The sequence below is a fragment of the Mchenga conophoros genome, linkage group LG3 (assembly GCF_057382185.1).
Source record: "Mchenga conophoros isolate Kocher_MC1m ecotype Shallow Benthic linkage group LG3, M_conophoros_male_GT1.1, whole genome shotgun sequence".
Classification (NCBI taxonomy): Eukaryota; Metazoa; Chordata; class Actinopteri; order Cichliformes; family Cichlidae; genus Mchenga; species Mchenga conophoros.
Genome location: NC_140528.1, coordinates 74153645 through 74174377, shown reverse-complemented (window position 1 = coordinate 74174377; position 20733 = coordinate 74153645). Strand labels below are relative to the sequence as shown.

Here is a 20733-nt window from a genome sequence, read left to right as displayed (position 1 = left end):
CTCAGAGGTGGAGATCCTGCCTTCATCGTGCTCTAAACGAATCAGGATAGAAGATCTTTGTTCTGTTGACCTGTAGTTCTTGAAAGTACAAAGGTGTTTGCATTTTTACTTTGTGACTGACTTTTATGACGCGTAAGCATAAAGGCATGATGTAATGCAGTTATTTCTATTTCTTTTTCACATTTTAGATCAGACGTTTTTTTGATTTTATTTTTTTTTTAAACTCCTCTTTTCTTATTTCTGTTGAAGTTTTCACTGTCAGTGTGAATTATCTCAGTAAGTTCCTGATAGAATCATAGATTTGCTGGTCGTGGTTTCCAGTGTCGATATGTTTCCCATTTGAATGACCACAAGAGTACACCATCAGTTCGGATGATTGAATTCGGCCTGGATAATCTAATTCTCTTGTGGCTCTGAAGAACCATACAAGCTTTATCAAGATTACTGATCCTGGATCAGAGAGCTGATCTCTGAACTTTTTTAACTGATGTGCAGAGAACTGGCGCCGACACTGTTTCTAACAAAAACGGCACTTCCTGTTTTCTTTTTTCAGCCAACTTTGGCCCAGTGGATTGTCTCAGCACCAGGCTGTTCTTGGATGGACCCAAGATTGCGGAAGAGTTTGAGGTAAGTAACCACTTACACCATTCTCACTGTTTTTACATCACTAATCTAATTGTTTTTCCTGCCACGGCTTTGTTAGCTTGTTACGCTCACAATATCATCTTTAACATGCATGAATCACCACACGGACACGTAAACGAGGTTAAAAACTTCCCCCTATTAAAGCAGGATTTTAACTGAGTAACTGTTCTTGGATTCAGTTAGCTGATGAGAAATGACTTGAGTTAAGTAGAGTTCATTAAATGAGTTGTTTTCAGCCTAATTCTTGTGCATTCAAAGCCAACCTTCATAGGATATTAAAGGATATTAAATAAATAAATGCTAACAATGCACAAAAACCCCTGCTGTCTGTGGACACCTCTTTTATCATTTGCTTTTTTTTGGAGGGAAGTGGGGTGAAGAAAAGTGCATGTTATTGTTAAGCAACTGTCACTAATTGTATCATAATACATTTAATCTTAATTCCTCTAATGGCCCAATTTTATCTTTAATTAACTCTGATGTTTTAACAGTTTAATAAAGAAAAGACGTTATCTGCGGGAAATGATCTTTCCGTCAGTGCGGATGACTGAGGTTTGATTCGGTTTGGTGCAGTCACAGTGAAGTGCTGATAACAGTGGGAGGACGGAGATATTAACAATTTACCAGGGGAACAACAAACAGGATTTCTGATCCCTGTGGCCAGCAGATTGGCCTTCCTGCGCTGAAATAGCAGATTAATTTAGTTGTATGATGTTTGAGACGAGGCTTGTGAAAACTACTGGGACCAACATGTCGTGCCAAAAATTTTAACTGGTGCTGACTTATAAAGATTATAGTGTTCGCTTAATCTGCAGCAGAGAGGCAGCTGAACAGTGCAGTCAGAAGAAGCAAAACACATGAGTTGAATCATTTTGCATGTAAGAAGGCAGAGCGAGGAAAAGGACAAGAAGATTGCTATGCTGGAAGGACGGGTGTCAGATCTGGAACAATATTCAAGAGTAAATGATGTGATAGTGACAGGACTGGAAACCAAGCATCAGACATACGCACGGGTAGCAGCAGCAGAGAGAGGGGAGCCACCCGAGCAAGAGCTACGCTCTTTGGAAGAGCAGGTAATGGCCTTCTTTAAAAGCAAAGGTATAGAAATGGACAGTAAAAATATTGAGGGATGCCATCCTCTTCCGAGAAAAAAATCAAATACCTGCCATTATCATTCGTTTTGTTAATAGAAAACAGAAAAAAGAACTGCTCAAGCAAGGAAGAAAGCTAAAAGGTACAAATGTTTATTTAAATGAACACCTAATCAAGAAAAATGCAGACATTGCAAGACAAGCAAGAATATTAAGAAAACAGAAGAAAATACAGTCAACTTGGATGTCAGACTGTAAAATATTCATTAAGTTAAATGGAACACCAGAGCAGGCTAAGGTTCTAGTCATCAAAGAGATGACAGAACTAGAAAAATATAACTGATAAATGCAAAGCAGTGCTAAATATGATGGGACCGTCCAAGTGCACAACCAACGCAGATGTCTGACAATTTTCAACTAACAACTCATATAGATATTGAAAATAAGACATTGATGTATGACAGCAACATAGATCCTGATTGTAATTTCTTTAACAATAAAACAAATGAATGCAATTATTATACAAATGAGCAACTTAAAAAGGAATTCAAGGTAGAACAGGGTATAACAATGGTTCACTTTAATAGTCGAAGCTTATATGCAAACTTTCAATCCATCAAAGACTACATAACACAGTTTGAACAGCCATTCAATGTGATAGCAATATCGGAGACCTGGATAACTCCTGGAAAAGAAGAAGACTTTAAAATAAATGGATATGAATTCCTTCATGTAGACAGGATCAACAAGAAAGGAGGTGGGGTGGCACTTTACATTGATAAAAACCTAAAGTACAAAAGAATGGGAAGAATGACAACTGTTATTGATGGAGTGATGGAATGTTTATCAGTGGAAATAATTATAGAAAAAAGGAAAAACCTAATTGTCAGTTGTATATATAGAACATCAGGATCTAAGATTGAGATATTTAAGGATAATATGGAGGACTTATTTATAAATATAAATCAGAAAAGAATGTTTATTTGTGGGGACTTTAATATTGACTTATTGAATCCAAATCATAATAAGAGTACAGAAGAATTTATTGATTCCATGTACAGCATCGGTTTATTTCCACTGATAACAAGACCGACCAGAATAACATCTCATTGTGCAACTCTATTAGATAATATATTTACAAATATAATAGAAGGAAAGATAAAAAGTGGGCTGTTAATCAATGATATAAGTGACCATTTACCAGTCTTTGCATCGTATAATTGCCATTATAAAGTGAACAACGATGGACATAAGATTATTTACAAAAGAATAAGAACAGAGAAGACCTTAAATTGTCTTAGAAATGAACTTTTAAAGCAAGATTGGAATATTGTGTATGAACAAACAGAAGTTAATAAAGCTTACGAAGGATTTTTAAGAACATTTAACACATTACTTGATAGAAACTGCCCAGTAATTGAAATCAATAGGAAACACAACTATGCAGGAAGACCATGGATGACAAAAGGACTACAAAATGCCAGCAAAAAAAGAATACCTTATATCGAGAATTCATAAAAAAGAGAACAATAGAAACTGAAATGAAGTATAAAACTTACAAAAATAAATTAACTAATATAATGAGATCCTGTAAAAGAGAGTATTACATTAAAAGGTTAGAACACAATAAAGATAACACAAGAGATATATGGAATGTATTAAACAGAATAATCAAAAATGAATCAAGGAATAATGATTACCCTGGGTACTTTATAGAAGGGACAAGAAGTATTAATAACATGGAGGAGATAGTAAATGGCTTTAATGAATTCTTCGTAAACATAGGGCCAAAACTGGCAGAAGAAATAAAGGTTGATGGAATAGAAAGGGACACTGGTGAAAATATTGAAAGGAATAGTAGCTCAATGTTTTTAAGAGCAGTGGAAGAGAAAGAGATTTATGACATGGTTAGAGGACTTAAGAACAAAACCAGTACAGACTGGAATGATATTGATATGGTAACGGTAAAGACAGTTATTGATGGTATCGTAAAACCATTAAAATATATATTCAACTTGTCGTTTCAAAAAGGAGTTTTTCCACAAAAAATGAAAGTTGCTAAAGTTATTCCCTTTTACAAACTATAGACCAGTGTCAATACTCTCCCAGTTCTCTAAGATACTGGAAAAACTCTTCATAAAAAGATTTGATAGTTTTGTGGAAAAATATGAATTAATGACAGATAGTCAGTATGGGTTCAGAAGCAACAGATCAACAGCTTTGGCACTGATAGATTTAATGGAAAAGATAACGGAATGTATGGATAATAAGAGGTATGCGCTCGGAGTTTTCTTAGATCTAAAGAAGGCGTTTGATACTGTTAATCATGAAATTCTATTAAAAAAACTGGAAAAGTACAGGTTTAGGGGAGTGGTTTTGGAATGGTTAAAAAGCTATGTAGGGAATAGGCAACAATATGTACAAATAAATGAATATAAATCTAATTTGATGGATATAGCTTGTGGAGTACCTCAAGGTTCAGTACTGGGTCCAAAAATGTTTATTATGTACTTAAATGATATCTGCAGAGTATCGGAGATTTTAAAGTTTGTAATATTTGCAGATGACACAAATATACTGTGTGCAGGTGGGGAATTGCCACAGGTTTTGGAAATGATCACACAGGAATTAACGATATTAAAGAAGTGGTTTGATATAAATAAATTATCATTGAATCTAGATAAAACCAAATTTATGTTGTTTGGAAACCAAAAGAAAAACATCGAAGTAGAAATATGTGTTGACAATGTATATTTAGAAAGAGTAAATGAAATAAAATTTCTTGGGGTGATCATTGACCACAAGCTCTGTTGGAAGCCACACATTACTTATGTTCGGGGGAAATTGGCACGGGGCATTGCCGTCCTGGGAAAAGCAAAGCATATGTTGGATCAGAAAGCACTGCACATTTTATACTGTGCTTTACTACTGCCATATATGAGCTACTGTGTAGAGGTCTGGGGAAACACATACAAAAGTAACACACAAACAATAACTATAATACAGAAAAGGGCCATTAGATTAATAAATAATGTAGGGTACAGGGACCATACAAATGCACTCTTTGTCAAAATGCAAGCTATTAAATTCCAAGACTTGGTGAAGCTTAAAACAGCGCAAATAATGTATAAAGTCAGAAATAAATTGCTTCCCAAAGAAATCTGTAAATTGTTCATAGAAAGAGAAGGTGGGTATAACTTAAGAGGGAAATGGAATTTAAAAATACAAAGTGCTAGAACAACTTTAAGAACTATGTCAATCTCAATTGCAGGAGTTAAATTATGGAACAGTCTAACAGAAGAAATAAAAGACAGTCAAAACATAAAACAGTTTAAAGTAAAATATAAAAACCTAATTTTAAATAAGTATAAGAATGAAGAAAACGAGGTTAACACAGGACGGTAATGTTGCTGGTAATGGTGTTGCGGTTCTTTTTTGGTTGTTTTTTTGTTTTGTTTTGTTTTGTTGTTTTTCCATAACTTGTGTATCTGCAAATATACACATTCTGTATTTTTCATATGAAAGAAACTATACTGTGGTGGGGCTTGCTAATTTCTTGTTTTTGATTTATGTATGTTATGTTTTGTTTTACTTCATATGTTTATATGTTTCATATGTTGTTTGTTTAATTTAAGACAAAAAAAAATTAAATGAATGAGAGGTAAAACTTGAGGGGGTAGGGACAAATAAGTAAATACTTCAGCCTACTCCTTTTCAAACAAATAATGGAATGATATTTTGTAATGATTGTGAAGGCACATGTTTGAAATGTTTGAAATAAAAATGAACTGAACTGAACTGAACTAAGTACAGGTAATAACTGGCTGTCACCTAGTTTCTGCCACTTTCATAATGTTACACGAGTAGAAGCAGCAGGATGGAGAAGAGTTTAAACTTTAATAACTATGCAGTCAGCAGAAATAATGTCAGGTATTTGCCGTGCTTATTAAACAGTTCTCTATGAAAAGGAGACAGCACGTTTAAGGACACTCGTTTGTTTTTTATAATTTTTTTCCCATTACTCATTAACACTTTGAGTAAAACTTAGCCTAAAATGATTGTTAAAGTTCAGATTGAAGAGCAGATTAGAGTGTGATGTAGCTGCTGACAGAAACTTTTGCTACAAATGTCACAGTCGCGTCTGATCACAGAGAAACGTTTTCAGATGGATTTGGTCTGTTAACGTAATAAAACTGTATTAATAACCTTTTGTTTTCCTTCAAAATCTATCCTGTAATTTTACATGAGGTTAGACATGATTTTGGTCTGTTTAATGCCAGATCATGTAGGAAGATGAGCGACTCGGTATTGAGGAATACAAATGGTACTCTATTAGATTTCTCTGTCCCTAAAGAGTAAACTCACTCGGATACAAACAAAACTATTATTAGTTGTAGTTTAGTAATGGACTAGAATAGTAAGAGACTTCAGTTTGGGTGAAGAGGTGTGGTTGTACCTCTGACCAGATGGCATCAGTACAAAACAAGTGAGCAGGAGGTGAGGCAGGGCAGAGATGTCTGTGACATTTTTTTCTTTTTTAACTTCACAAGGTCTGAAGTGACCTTGTGAAGTATTTTTGTTGCTGCTTTTTTTATGACTTCTATAAAAGGATGATTAAGATTTGCAGCCCTTCCTGTGTTTTTGTTCTTTAACTTAACTAAACCTACACGCGTGACAATTACATGTTAACCTTGTGAAGTGTAAAATGAAGCTGATTATAACAACATCATGAAACTGAACTGATTCCTGTCACCTTGATAAATTGAGGAAACCTGAAAACCTGCTGCCTTTGGTGTCACTGTACACTGTAACTAAAATGTTACAGTAACACTAACTAAAATGTTACAGGAACACTAACTAAAATGTTACAGTGTAACTAAAATGTTACAGTAACACTAACTAAAATGTTACAGGAACACTAACTAAAATGTTACAGGAACACTAACTAAAATGTTACAGTGTAACTAAAATGTTACAGTGTAACTAAAATGTTACAGTGTAACTAAAATGTTACAGGAACACTAACTAAAATGTTACAGGAACACTAACTAAAATGTTACAGTGTAACTAAAATGTTACAGTGTAACTAAAATGTTACAGGAACACTAACTAAAATGTTACAGTGTAACTAAAATGTTACAGGAACACTAACTAAAATGTTACAGGAACACTAACTAAAATGTTACAGTGTAACTAAAATGTTACAGGAACACTAACTAAAATGTTACAGGAACACTAACTAAAATGTTACAGTGTAACTAAAATGTTACAGTAACACTAACTAAAATGTTACAGTAATACTAACATTTTAGTTAGTGTTAAATGTAAAATGTTACACTGTAACACTGTAACTAAAATGTTACAGTCTACAGTAACTCCACCCTAATCTCAGCCATTAGTTCGACTACTATTCTGAAGCCTTGAGTTTGGTATTTTTAGCTGTCACCTTGTTGGTTTTTTGGATTCATGTAGAAACCAGGGACCATTCATGGAATTATGGTGGTGACTTATCTCTCACAAGAAAGCTACATTATGGCTTATTGAGTTCTTTGTCTGCTTTGCTAGCGGCCATAATTCCCCAAAAGAACACTAGAATTAAAGATTGTATTAAAGAATTAAAACAAACAAGAATATACTGATTAGGAAATGTTTACTGAGGTCTGAAATAATAAAAATACAAGTGTGCCGTATGCATTTTCTCATAATGGACTGGTACTAAGGATCGCTCACCTAATCACACACCTTCATACAAGCTCTTTTTTTCTGCGCTACCCTCCTGCTATATTATATAAAAATAGCACATACTCATCAGTTCGACCCGCTCTACCACCTGAGCCACGGCTACATCATAAACTTCTATACAATTAAATTTGCCGTTGCAGCTGGAGGAGTTGCCATCTGCTGTCTGTGCAAGCATTTGGCGTACAGGATCTATACTAAAAGATTTTTTTTGATCCCCTAAATGTGCCTCAATTTGAATATTTCAAATTAAATATAACTATGAAATCTTAAACTACATGGACAAAATATAGCCAGCTAACTAAATCAGCAGTCAGTTCGTCGGTACTTGCAGTCGCCCTGCAAAATGAGTCACTGAAAACCTTTAAATCCATAAACACATTATTTTAACTCATTTTACATATTTTTTTCTCTCTAAATATGAAAAAACCTCCAGTTCTCTTGTAGAGATTGTGTGTGTTCAGCCTCCTGTTGCTGTTTTGGTTGAATGTAGTTGGAGGCTTTTCAGAAGTATTCATGCTCATAAATATGGGTGTGTTGTAGAGAAACCCCACAGATTTATTTTCCATTTCAAATTTCAAACATGCAGTAGTACAGCCACTGTTTAAGAAACCTGGCCTTGATCACACAGTTTTAGCGAACTATAGGCCTATTTCCAAGCTGCCTTTAGTCTCCAAGGTTTTAGAGAAAATTGTTTTTAGTCAACTGAAAGATTTTCTAGATGAAAATGGAATCTTTGAGGTTTTTCAGTCAGGTTTTAAAACCCTTCACAGCACAGAATCTGCATTACTAAGGGTTTTTAATGACATCCTTCTGGCATGTGATTCTGGTAACCATGTTGTTCTTGTCTTGCTTGACCTAACTGCTGCCTTTGACACAGTAGACCACAATATTTTAATTTCTCGATTACATGATGTAGTGGGTATTGGTGGCACTGCACTCAATTGGTTTAGGTCTTATTTGTCAGATAGAACTTTCTCTGTCAGCCTTCTCGGTTACGAATCGTCTTCTGCTCCTCTGTCATGTGGTGTCCCACAGGGCTCAATTTTAGGGCCACTGCTCTTTTCTCTGTATCTACTGCCTCTGGGTTCTATCCTTAGAAGGCATGGGATCTCATTTCACTGTTATGCCGATGACTGCCAAATTTATTTGACACTAAAACGCAAGGATGCCATCTCCATAAAACCTCTCTTGACATGTCTAGATGACATTAAAGCTTGGTTGGCTCGAAACTTTTTAAATTTTAATAAAAAGAAAACAGAAGTGTTGGTGTTTGGACCCAGTGGTCCCTGTGAGTCCTCCTCTGTTGTTTTAGGATCCCTGGAAGTCTATTTTAAATCTGTTGTTACTGACCTTGGTTTTAAGTTGGACAGTGATTTTAAATTGGACAACCAAATCAGAGCAGTGGTGAAGTCCAGTTTTTATCATTTAAGGCGACTGGCAAGACTAAAATCTTTTCTTTCGAGGCAGCACCTTGAAACAGTGATCCATGCTTTTATTTCTTCCCGCCTGGACTACTGTAACTCACTTTATGTGGGGGTCAGTCAGTCATTGCTCTCACGTCTGCAGCTGGTTCAAAATGCGGCTGCACGACTCCTAACAGGAACTCGAAAAAGAGAGCATATAACCCCCGTGCTGGCCTCTCTGCACTGGCTGCCTGTGTCTTTTAGAGTTAATTTTAAAATTCTTATGTTTGTTTTTAAATGTCTACACAGTCTTGCCCCGCCTTACCTCTCTGAGCTTCTTCATCCCCACATACCCTGTCGGTCTCTCAGGTCAGCTGACCAGCTGCTCCTGGAGGTACCGAGATCCAGGAGGAAGCTCAGAGGGGACAGGGCCTTCTCTATTGTGGCTCCAAAATTATGGAATAATTTGCCCATGCATGTTAGAGAGGCCCCTTCACTGTCCACTTTTAAATCACGTCTTAAAACCCACTTTTATTCCTTGGCTTTTAACCTCGGTGAGACTTAGTTTCTTTTTTAATGCAGTAGTTATTTAATTAATGATTTCACTCTTCTTTTATTTGTTTTTTATTTATATCTCATGTAATTTTATTTTACAGTTCCAATGTACAGCACTTTGTGTCAGCTGTGGTTGTTTTAAAGTGCTTTATAAATAAAGTTGATGATGATGATGGTGTCTTAAAATCTACTTTTTAAGTCTTGTGCATTGAGAGTGTGTGATATTCTGCTGCAAGCTCAGTGAGTAATCGGCCTATACTCTCCCCTCAGCCTTCATACATCGTCCTTATTTTGTTTTCATATGTTAAACTAATTGTCTATATAGTACATATTTCTTTCATAAGGGTTCTTTTCTGTACTCTACGTCAAACTCTCTAATCTTTTGACGAGTATTAAAATTCCAGTATATTCCTAACAGCCTTCATACATTATAAATCATCTGATCCTCCTGCATCTTTTTCTTCCTTTCAGAAATTGCTCTTCATTCCCTCAGTATGACTGCCGCACACGGATCCGACTGACAGTGATTCAGAGCAGTGAAAGGCAACCATGTTTAATTACGGCTTCATTTCAGTGCAGCAAAATGTTTCCAGGCTGGTGTTAATTGATTTTTATATTACCGGAGACATAGGAAGCACTACTACCCTCCTGCTGTATTATTAGGAAAAATCCACTGTGCTCATTTAGTATTGACCCTAAAGACTCGCAGCTCCACCTCATCCACCCAAATCATTTGATGCCTCGAGTTAGAATTCTGTAAGGGGACCCATACCCAGACCCCTAACCACAGATCAGAATAAAACCTTCAAACATTTGATTAAGCCTAAGCAGTTTTAGCATGTAATTATTTGCTTTGAATTTGCAGTTTGGGATACATTGTTCAGCTCCTTTCACACTCGGCAACATACTAAATAGTCAGTGTGAATTGCAAGAAAAATAAATCTGCAATTTTAGAGGAAGAAAAGCAAAAACTATCAACAATCAGTCTCGCCTATTGCTGTATCGACTTTCCTTCCATTTAAAATGATTTCCTAACTGTCCTTCCTTTAAACTGAAGACTTCATATACACAGCCCATCTTACCTTTCAATGATTCTGTTTGCATTTTCCCTGCCTAAGTGTCTGTCATTCACACTTACCGAGTGCACTGATGTTTCTTTCCAACCTCAGCTGTCACCTCGTCTTGCTGCTGTTTATCTAATCTCCTCTCCGTCAGAGCTATTGTCGTTTTTTTTTTAGTTTTTTTTTTTTACTTTCACTCAGTTTTGTGCTCAACATCAGTCTTTGCCACAGAAACGAGCCTGCCCCTGTTGTCATGACGATGGGCACTTTCATCAGATCGGATCCGATTAGCGGTGCCGAGCAAACCGTGGAATGAAAACATGTCAAAGAGTGACCCGTCGTAAGGAGAGTGAGTCACCTCACGGAGGCTAAAAGACTAGAACGACTGATTTCAGTTGTCTCATTGCTGTTTCACTGAATTTAAGCGTGAATTGTTACTATTGTAACTGGAGTTCTCTGGAGTTGGCATGGTTTTATATTGCGCGTATCGACGGTGAGACATTGTGCTATCGGCTATATTCGCTTTTTTCTTCCTATATTCTTCAGGACATACCGTCTGATACATAATGCATTAGTTTCCTTAGGTGCCGCGTGCCTTTATGTTTGAAAGCCAGAGTTATCACCAGTGAAATATTGATAACCTGGCAGTCGAGCACCTATCAAAGCACCACTGACAACGTTAACAGACAGGCAGCCGTCACTGGGGGGAGTTTTGAGTTGCATGAGTTCCGGGCGAATTGACTTTTTGGCCATGTGAGATGTTGCATTTGATGAGACTCTGACAGCTTGAGTGTGAAGTTGGAGATGGACTGCGTGGTGGCCAAATGAGTGACGGCAACAAAAAAAAGTCCAGTGCGCAGAAGAGTAGGTAGCATCGTGTCAGTTTGTGACAGTTATCAATTGGTGTTTGTAGCTTTGGCCGTACTGACTAGTTTGTAGAATTACAGTAAGTTTTGTGAAAGCAGAGAAAAGCCCAGAAAAACAGGAAATGGTTAGTTTCTAGCTGGAGCTTTGTAGGTGCTTCTGACAAATCCGAGGTGATAGCTGTCAATACACGTGACTTTTGCAGTGCAGATGCATTATTAACTGTGTTCTTGTAACTGACAGTGTTTATGAGCTTTTGGCAGATAGTCTGTAAAAGACACAAAGTCTTGATCAAAAATGATTTAGCCAGCACATCTTTTAGAGCTCAGCGCTGGACCCAAAGCCTGCAGCAGCTGATGTTGTGGGAATCGGATATAAAGGCTTTCACTGTAATCATATATTGTTCCGCACTTCCCATCAAGGTTGTTGGAAATCTAGCGAATAGGCCAAGAAAGGAAAGCGAGCCTCAAACATTTGTTCTGAATATTGTAGAGAACTATGATCGGATTTGTATTTATTTTTATGAATCCTGCTGAGTCCTGCTGCGCTGGCCATTTACACATGTCCCTCTTATAAGAGAAGTTACCACTTTGGAGAAAAACAAACATCTGATGCCTTTTTTAATGTGCACACATACATAAATATACACCTACTCACGGGTTACTGGTCAGTCCATAGCAGTCATGCACCCACACATGCATACAGCACTAAAAAGAGGCAGAGGGCGACATCGCCTTACGTGTATCTGGCATGTGCTGATGATTCAGTGTGCTATTAATCATGTTTGACAGAAATATAAACACAGATTTTCACAAACACGGAGTCATTTATTTACCGACCATCACCGCTAATGTGCGCAGACACCGACACATAATCTCATTACTGTCACGGGCGACACAAGTCATTAATAAAGTCGCATCAAAGACATCGTGTTAAGCAGAAAGGGAAACTTGTTTAACGCAGGGATATGATAAACAAAAATGGCTAAGCAGGTGAGTCTGACAGGAGGCTGGTGCGTAAAGGCGAGAAGAGCACTAATGTGTCGCTGGGTTAGAAGAGATTCATGATGTGTGTATGTGAGACACAAAAAAACAGTATAGTGGTAAGAAACCAAAGCAGGAAGCAGCTGAGTGTTTGGTCTAAAAGTATTTTATTGGCTTTGAAACCATCAATGTAGTTTATCTGATGTTGTTAAGTGCAGAAGAATTTGTTATACATACTAATTCTAAGAAGGTCCTAAGTCTGAGGTGTGCAGTTGTTTTAGTAGGTATACTGACTTTAAATAACTTCTCTTGCTTATCTGTGGGGCTCAGAACCTGAAGACTGTAGGTGGTTAACTGTGAAACAATAGAAGAGGTGTAATGTAGAGAAGCTTATGCAACAAAGGTGGCGGCTGCAGACAGCACACAGAAGTGTTGGATTTTATAGTTGCTTATACATTCACATCTCTAACAAAATAATCAAAAGATTCCTAAATGGTTAGAAACTCTTCTTATATGCAGTTAGTGTTTTATATAGGAACGCCTGAGAGGAGATGTAGTGTAGAAGACACACAGATGGAAAAAAGTAGGCAGCTGTGTTTTTTGCAAAGTGCTGTCAAGGGCCTATCAAAACAGCATCAGCTGCAGAGAAGTTCAGTGTAAATGTGAAGAAGAGAGAGAGAAGGCAAAAGCTTGCAAAGAAAGAGTCGGAGCACCCAGAGAAAGAGAATAACATATCTGCAGCATCGTGTATTTTTGTCTTTGCGCTGAGGTTTAGTTTGGAATATCAATGGATACTCAGCAGCTCAGATGGCAGTGTGGGGTATGAAGGGAAGCATAAACAAAGTAGGAGACGCGGAGAGCTACACAACAGATAAGAGAAGCCGAAAGAGGCAGATGATGGAAATTAATAATGGCATGAGAGTCGCAGTGGCCCCAGAAATAGTTAACAAAATAACAATACAAAATAGAAAGCCGTGACACATGGGAGGACTGACAAAGAGCGAGATTGAAAGCCAGAGAGAAAAAGTTGGACAAATAGAAAGACGGGGAAAAATGAGTTTCCACCCAGTGAGATGAGAGATTTGAGAAGGGCTGTGAGATAAATGAAGAAGTAGAGTGGCTGGTGTCGAGGGGAAGACCGGCAAGCCAGAAAGCACGACTGACCAGAATTGATATGAGAAGGTGGTCGACCTGCTTGTGCTTCAGAGATGAGGCGCGTCTGTCTTAAGACACACTCACAGGTAGCAAACAACAGAGTGAACAGCTGTGCAAAAGACAGGAAGCATTTTTCGCCTCCTCTGGCCCGCTGTCATGTCTCTGTCATTCCCCCTGCCTGCCTCTTTATTTCTCTAATTGTCATTCTGTCTATACCACGTCTCCTCTATTTGATGTCTGAATTGACATGTCTGGTAAAAGTAAAAACCGATTCAGTTTCTAGCCTCAGAGGACATGTGCAGAATGAATATGGCTGTATGTATATGTATATACAGCAGTTAACCTTATGAATCTGATTTTCAGTGAAAGAAAAATGACTCCTTAAATGATTCGAAAACACACAGGCGTGTGTGACATGTTTTTAATGTGCAGACAGATTTGACCGAGTTGAAATACGAGCTATTCAAGTCACAAAAGAGCACAGAAGCGTGGCTCTATATGCAAGTTGACTCAGCGGGGGATGGTGTCGCATGAGAAAAGTTTATCTGCAGGAGAAAAAATATTGGACGAGTATGCAGAACACCAGAGTGCATTATATAACTGCCACCTGGTGCCTGGGATTTGAGTTTTCTTTGACATAAATAGGCACAAACTGGTGTATGAATATTCAAAAGACTGGAGAAAATGAACTTGAATCAAACGGCTTACAGACTGTAGGCCAAACACGGACTCTCCTCATAGTTGTCAGCTGTGTTTTATTTGCAGGTCAGTGGGCAAAGAACAGGAGTCATCAAATTGGGGTTCCCTGGGTCAGATTTGGAGCTAGATTATAGAAATGCACCGCTTCTCTTGATTGAATCAACAGTTGCTTTCTATTAAGTACTCTGTGGTTCTGTCACATTTGACAGACAGAGGCAAAATTGCAGCACTGCTTACAGACCACAGACTTTAAGAGGTGTAAAAAAGAAATACTTACAGGACTTAAATTATTTACAGCCGTTCTTTTTCAAGGTCAGATGAGCCCTGCTCCATTTTTATTCTATGATAGAGAAGGCAGGTAGAAGATTCAGAGTTGATCTCAAGTGTTGCACTTGCACATGGTAGGTGTTCACTGGAACTCTCAATGTAAGGTGCAGAAAGATGTTGATGCAAGTAAAGGTGGTCATCATCAAGCAAAAAACAAACAAAATAAAAGTATCACAGAGGAAAAAAGGAGCCAAATCGGCTATGTAGTGCATTCTTAGAAAATTAGGAATGCACTGGCCAGCTCAGATTGAGCCAAATGCTGCACAACCGATTGGACAACGTTTCACAGCGCCGAGTTTTTGGGGCGAAGAAATGTGATATTCTTCAACGGTCATGTCAGTCACCTGATCACAAACCAGCAGAGGATGCTCTTTAGTGCATGAAGACAAAACTGAGCAGTAACTCGATGCAGGTGCAGTGAAGGCCTGGCCGAGCATCTCAAGGGGAGAAAAACACCATGTGGTGATGTCCACAAGTTCTTGGCTGCAAAGGATTTTTTTGAAAACCAGGGCAGTGCAGCGGTGTGGCGGTTAGCACTGTCACCTCACAGTGAGAACGTCCTGGGTTTGAATGCAGCCGGTGTGCCAGTTTTGTTATGTCTGCATGGGTTCTCTCTGGGTGTTCTGGTTTCCTCCCACAGTCCAGGGACTGGGTTAATTGTCGAGTGCAAGCGGAAGAAAATGGATGGATAGACGGCATTTAAAATGATCCTTTGTGTATTTTCACAATAGTGTTTATGTCTGAAATGTCTAAAATGACTAAGCTTTCAAAGCTTCCAGTTCTGACCAACACGTACAGCATGAAAGAGCCTGCATTTGTCCCGCAGTTAGGAAACTCACATTATTACAAAAGCAAAGTGAATTAAAAACACTGTAATTATATGTGCATACAGTACATTAGTCCTCCTCACAAACCATTGCATCATTGCTTAGTTGTGTTTTCTTCTTTATAGACGTAATTATTGATGTTTCCTATTGTTATAGCTAACAAGTTTAAAAAAATATTGCAGAGACTTTGAACTAAATGGGAACGTTTTTATGCTTACGGCCTATTTGTGTGGTTTAAAGTGCTTGCACACTTGGTTCAGTTAATTTGAAGGGACACTGCCTGCAGTGTGAACTAAAAAAACAGATTGAATCTATCAAAAAATTTACATTTGATGATTCTCTGATAGCAGAAAGCGATTTTAGCAGCAATTTAAACTCCAAACTGCCGTTCAAAGAAGTGTCACACAAAGCGTGTTTTAGGCTGTGATTAAGAAATTTGCACAAGCCTGTTTTTTTTGTTTTTTTTTAACCCCACTACACTATTATGTTAAGAGCAGTATTAACCCACAGCCCCTAGTCTAAATGGTTGGCACTTAGTGGTTTGAGCTCAGCGCTTCCCAAACACATACACCACATTAGCAACAGAGCTAACATGTAAGGTGCTTCCTGTAAACGGGGGCAATTCTTTGTTCGCCGTCTTACGCAAACACACTTCAGCACACGCAGGTTAAGTAAAAAGCACCGAGGTAAAATAGATACAGGAAATTAACTGGATGTGGTGACATTAAAAACCGCTTTAAAAAAAAAAACGCTCTTATTGAGTGTCAAATAAAAATTCTCACAGACATAGGATGTCTTATTGCTTTCAGCCCACCCTAAAAGCAATAAGAACTCAGGAAGAGGAGGAAATATTGTCTGCCTAAGTTAACTTTTTCCCCTCCAACAGGCTCTGCAGTCTTTTATTGCTGCAGCTGGACTTGTGAACTGAGTATCCATGTGTTAATTTCAGTCTTCTAATGCAATATAATCGCCGTCGCTTCCTCCTGCACACCGTCCCCTCTTTAATTTTTCTTGCCTTCTTCTCATCTTCTCTGTTGTGTTTCAGGTGGAGCTGGAGAGAGGGAAGATCCTCCACATCAAGGCCTTGGCACTGGGTGACCTGAACAAGGCCGGGCAGAGAGAGGTCTTTTTTGAGCTCAACGGACAGCTGAGATCTGTGCTTGTTAAAGACACAGTCGCCATGAAGGTACGCAGGAAATGTTTGGGGAGAGACGTGAGATACAGCTGGGAAAGTGGACGGGTTGATGACGTTGCAGAGAAATTAATACTTTTAATCAAAGGACAAACTTGCGAGTTGGTAAATGATGAATAACCGTTAGACTGGATAGTTTGAGTGAAAGATGGATATCCTTGAATTATAATTGTATAAAGCATGCAAGGGAAGATTCTTGAAAATTGTTTGGCACGTTGTCTATCCCTAGTGATTTTTATTCATAGAAACAGATGGTTGTGAAGTGTAGAAGGGGACTCAGCAGGGAGGAACATTTCAATGGGCAGTTATGACTATATGGATAGATCACTGCCTGGATGAGTGGATAAATGGCGACAGGCGTGTGTGGGGGTACTTGGAAGAGTGACTGACCAGACAGATGGATGCGTTATTTTTTGTCTTGTCTCTTCACCCAGGAAATGAAGTTCCATCCCAAAGCTCAGAAGTCCATCCGGGGTCAGGTGGGAGCACCGATGCCTGGAAAGGTCCTAGAGGTCAAAGTAAAAGTTGGATCCAAGGTCAGTCGATTTAGGGTTTTTACAGTTTTTCCCTCATCATGTGATCTCTCATTTCAATTAAAGTACTTCTGCTTTTTGTATTTGCTCTCAATGTTCTAACATTTGGATACTTGATCTGATCCCGTTGAGTCAATACAAGTCCTTTTTTCAAAGATTGTCTCTTTGGCCTCAGCAGCGAAATTCTTTTCTGTAAATAAATAGCAAGACAGTGGGAATAAATAACAAACAGGACAAATGTGTTCAAAGCGAGAGAAGGGCACATTGGAGAACAAAGTGCTTGGAAGTAGTGCACGCTGAACCTGAGACATCGTCAGAAGAGTCTTGTGCGCACTAAAGAGAAAAACCTCAGACATTGCTGTAGTAGAATCTAAATTTCAGAGTTTCATGAGACATAAACATCCAAATTTAAACCAGCTAGTTTTGTTCATCGATCTGTACATTTGACTTTTTTTTATTGAGCTGTGCTTGCACTTCTTACAGGTGGAGAAAGGTCAACCGCTGTGTGTCCTCTCTGCCATGAAGATGGAGACTGTGGTCAACTCCCCAATGGCTGGGACCATTAAGGCTATTCATGTCACACCCGATGCTTCCCTGGAGGGAGATGACCTGATACTGGAAATTGAAGAATAGAGCGGAGGGGGGGAGTGGCAGTAGGCAGGCGTTCAGACGATATGATCCCGGAAATGGTGGCAGCTGGAGAAACGGGGAGAGAAATGAGGAGGAAGAGGAAGACGGGCGTTTGTGGCCCTAGATATGTACATATTCCTTTGGGTGCACTGGGGGATGCACAGTGAGGCCGTATTCATATCCAGATACCTGATGGGAGCAAAAATGTACGACAGTCCAAAACGGTGTATTGATTAGAAGAAATTTACTGAGTCCCCTGTTAAAGTAATTCCATAGTTGTGGTATTTAACTCAAATAATGGCATCTTTGCGCACATCCGTCAACTTGTGGAAAATAGCATTAAATATTTTAGAGTAAGATCATATATTTGAAGTGTGATACATTCCACTGCTGAAGTCTTAATCTAGTCTTAATGTGAGCTAAACATATCTAACGCTAACAGGGTTTTAACTACTTGCATTGCTGTTGCCTCACACATTCAACGTGAGTAGATTGAACTTTTTGTCTCTGACTGCTCGGTGATTTCATACTTTGCTGGTTTCAAAAGAGAAGAATAGACTTGTGGATGTATTACACAGTCGCTGTTGTTCGTATGGGAACAATCTTCATTGTTTTTCTTTGTTCACGGTGCATTCTGGGAATGTGTAATCACTGTAGCATTTAGGCACAACCTCCCCTCCCCAACATTTCCTTAGAAATGACAGCACAGTACACTGAGGGGCTGAAGAATGAAATCACATTTGGTCCATCTGGTTTTTAGACCATATTTTTGTATGGGGTTTTATTGCAAGAAGAGAAGCACAATAAAGATGGCTTGTTGACAAGGGCGCACCAGAAACATCTCATGTCGAAGGCCAGTGAAAGTAAGTGGTTTCCTTTTTTTAAAAGATCTCTGCAGGTGTTTTCTTACTCATGTCTGATTTTAACCCCCACCCACCCTCAAAATGTGGATATATGCTAATCGGATTAGCGTTGGTTTGAACATGGCTCTTAATTCAAAGCGTATCTGTATGAATATTTAGAGGTATGTCGACACAGACGTGGCGTTTGAGGTCTTTTTAGAGTGTCTGGTTTGTGTGATGTTGGAAAAGTTGTCAGAGAAGCAGTTTGACGGTCTCTTCAGAACCAGAGATTATGGCGGATGGTCTGTCTGCATGGGGATTTTCAATGCTAGGTGTAAATGGGATTACATGGTGCTGTAATGGAGCCATGTGATGTTATTTTCTGAGGCTCTGCTGATTAATTTATGGATTAATTCTCTGTCAAATGATGTTAAATTAGCCGGACTAATAAGGGACTCTGGAGACTCCCAGCAGCAGCAGCACTCTGCTTTATACATCTATGTGGGTGTGTTTGTACCAATGAGTCAATGTGCACGCGTATGAGAGCAAATTCAGCCCCTCCCCCATAACACACCAGCTGATATTTAAATGTATTCACATGCACACCATACTCTGATGCAAAATATCCAAACTAGCCCCTAAGTGCTGTCTGGATCACAGCAAATAAATCTAATCTAGTGCAGAGGACTGTGGTTTTAGCTCTATAATGACTGTCCAGCACATTTAAAAACCAGTGAGAATAAACAAAAATTAGACTCAGTTTTGCCCCAGTGTTTCCTGCAGGCCTTTCACCCTAAAAAGCGATGACTGAATGTTGAATTACTCTGATCGGTGACGGAACAATCACACATCATCTGCAGAAAGTGTCAATGTTTCCTCATAAGGCAGTGAAGCATGCAATGTTTGGGACAGCGAGCCAGGAGAGAGATCACAGCAGATTCCTTTCCCCAGATCATCTGTGCTCCTTCACAGAATACACTGATTGGGGGACAAAATTAAAATATCACTTTGTACTGCACTGGATTATTTCCAGCAGTTTTGCTCCATTACCTCTGAGAATGAATCCGCTTTCGAACTGTGCATCAATACTGAGCAGCGACGTCGTAGTTAATTGGGACTCTGTCTCCTCGCTCTCCCAGGCCACTGCAGTGCCTCGCTGTATCTCCTGGTTTATCATGTTTGACTCTTTTCAAAGAGACAAACTTGTATTGGTGGGATTTTTTTTATGAATAAGTGTTTCTGACAAGCTGTTGCGCAGTAATGTTAAAGTTCCTGCCTCCTCTTCTGGTTAGCGATCCTCGCTTACCTGCTCTCTCTGCCTCATCTACCCAACCACCTTTTCATTTATCCCTCCATCCCCCTGTCGCTTCCCTCTGTGTATATTTGCACATGTTAGATGATAACAGCAGTTCATGCAATAAAGTTTCAATGCTTCTCTTTGTCTTAGCCAGCAATCATTCTAACAGACATGCTTATGACAATGTACTACTGCTCAGTGTCTTGGGGAAAGAAGAATAAATTGGAGAAAAAGTACACACAGCTGGAAAATGTTATTTGTTTCAGACAAGGGGATATAATGTCAGCCTATTCTGGAGCTCATGCTATCTACAGCTGAGCTGTCAGAATATGAAAATAGGGTCTGTGACATTTCCATTTTCCTTGTATCACGTCTTTTTTTTTATGAAACAAAGCTGTTTATTTAGCAGAAATACTGCCTGCTGATTTCTTTCTCCATTACACCAAATGTTCACATTTATCAAGGGTTCGTTTGTCTTCTAAATCTACATTTCTTTCTAGTTTACTGTTGTAGTTTACATTTACCTGTTCTCAGTATGTTTGGGTCCTTTGAGAGACTGAGCTGGATTGCAAAAGAAGGAAAACGGATTGCATCTCAAAAATAAAAATAAAGTGATATATGTTCTCTGTACTTACAAATAAAGTTAGCTCTAACTAAATCTGAATCGTGTTGGTGTGCCTTGTATATTCTACACGATACATGTTATTATACCACAACACTGAAACTATTGACAGGTGCGTAACATCAGTGATCTTGTTACGATGTGATGTCCTTCCGGCAAATCCTGGGTCCTTGATTCATTTCTTTGACACGTCAGAAACGCCATGTTGCAGACCAAGCACCCACCCTGACAGCAGCAGCAGCAGCAGGGAGATGGTCTCCACACA

General features: G+C 38.7%; 1 protein-coding gene across 4 annotated transcripts in view; it reads left to right on the top strand.

The window, feature by feature from the left end:
• Positions 1-20504, top strand: part of pcxb (pyruvate carboxylase b) — a 326810-nt gene extending 306306 nt beyond the window's left edge. For all 4 annotated transcript variants that reach the window (XM_085267190.1, XM_085267193.1, XM_085267192.1 and 1 more), the window contains exons 24-27: positions 554-627; positions 16398-16538; positions 16979-17080; positions 17561-20504. In XM_085267190.1, coding sequence (XP_085123316.1) covers positions 554-627; positions 16398-16538; positions 16979-17080; positions 17561-17710 — 467 coding nt within the window. In that variant the 3' untranslated portion in view covers positions 17711-20504. The remainder of the gene's footprint in view (positions 1-553; positions 628-16397; positions 16539-16978; positions 17081-17560) is intronic.
• The last annotated feature ends 229 nt before the right edge of the window (positions 20505-20733 follow it).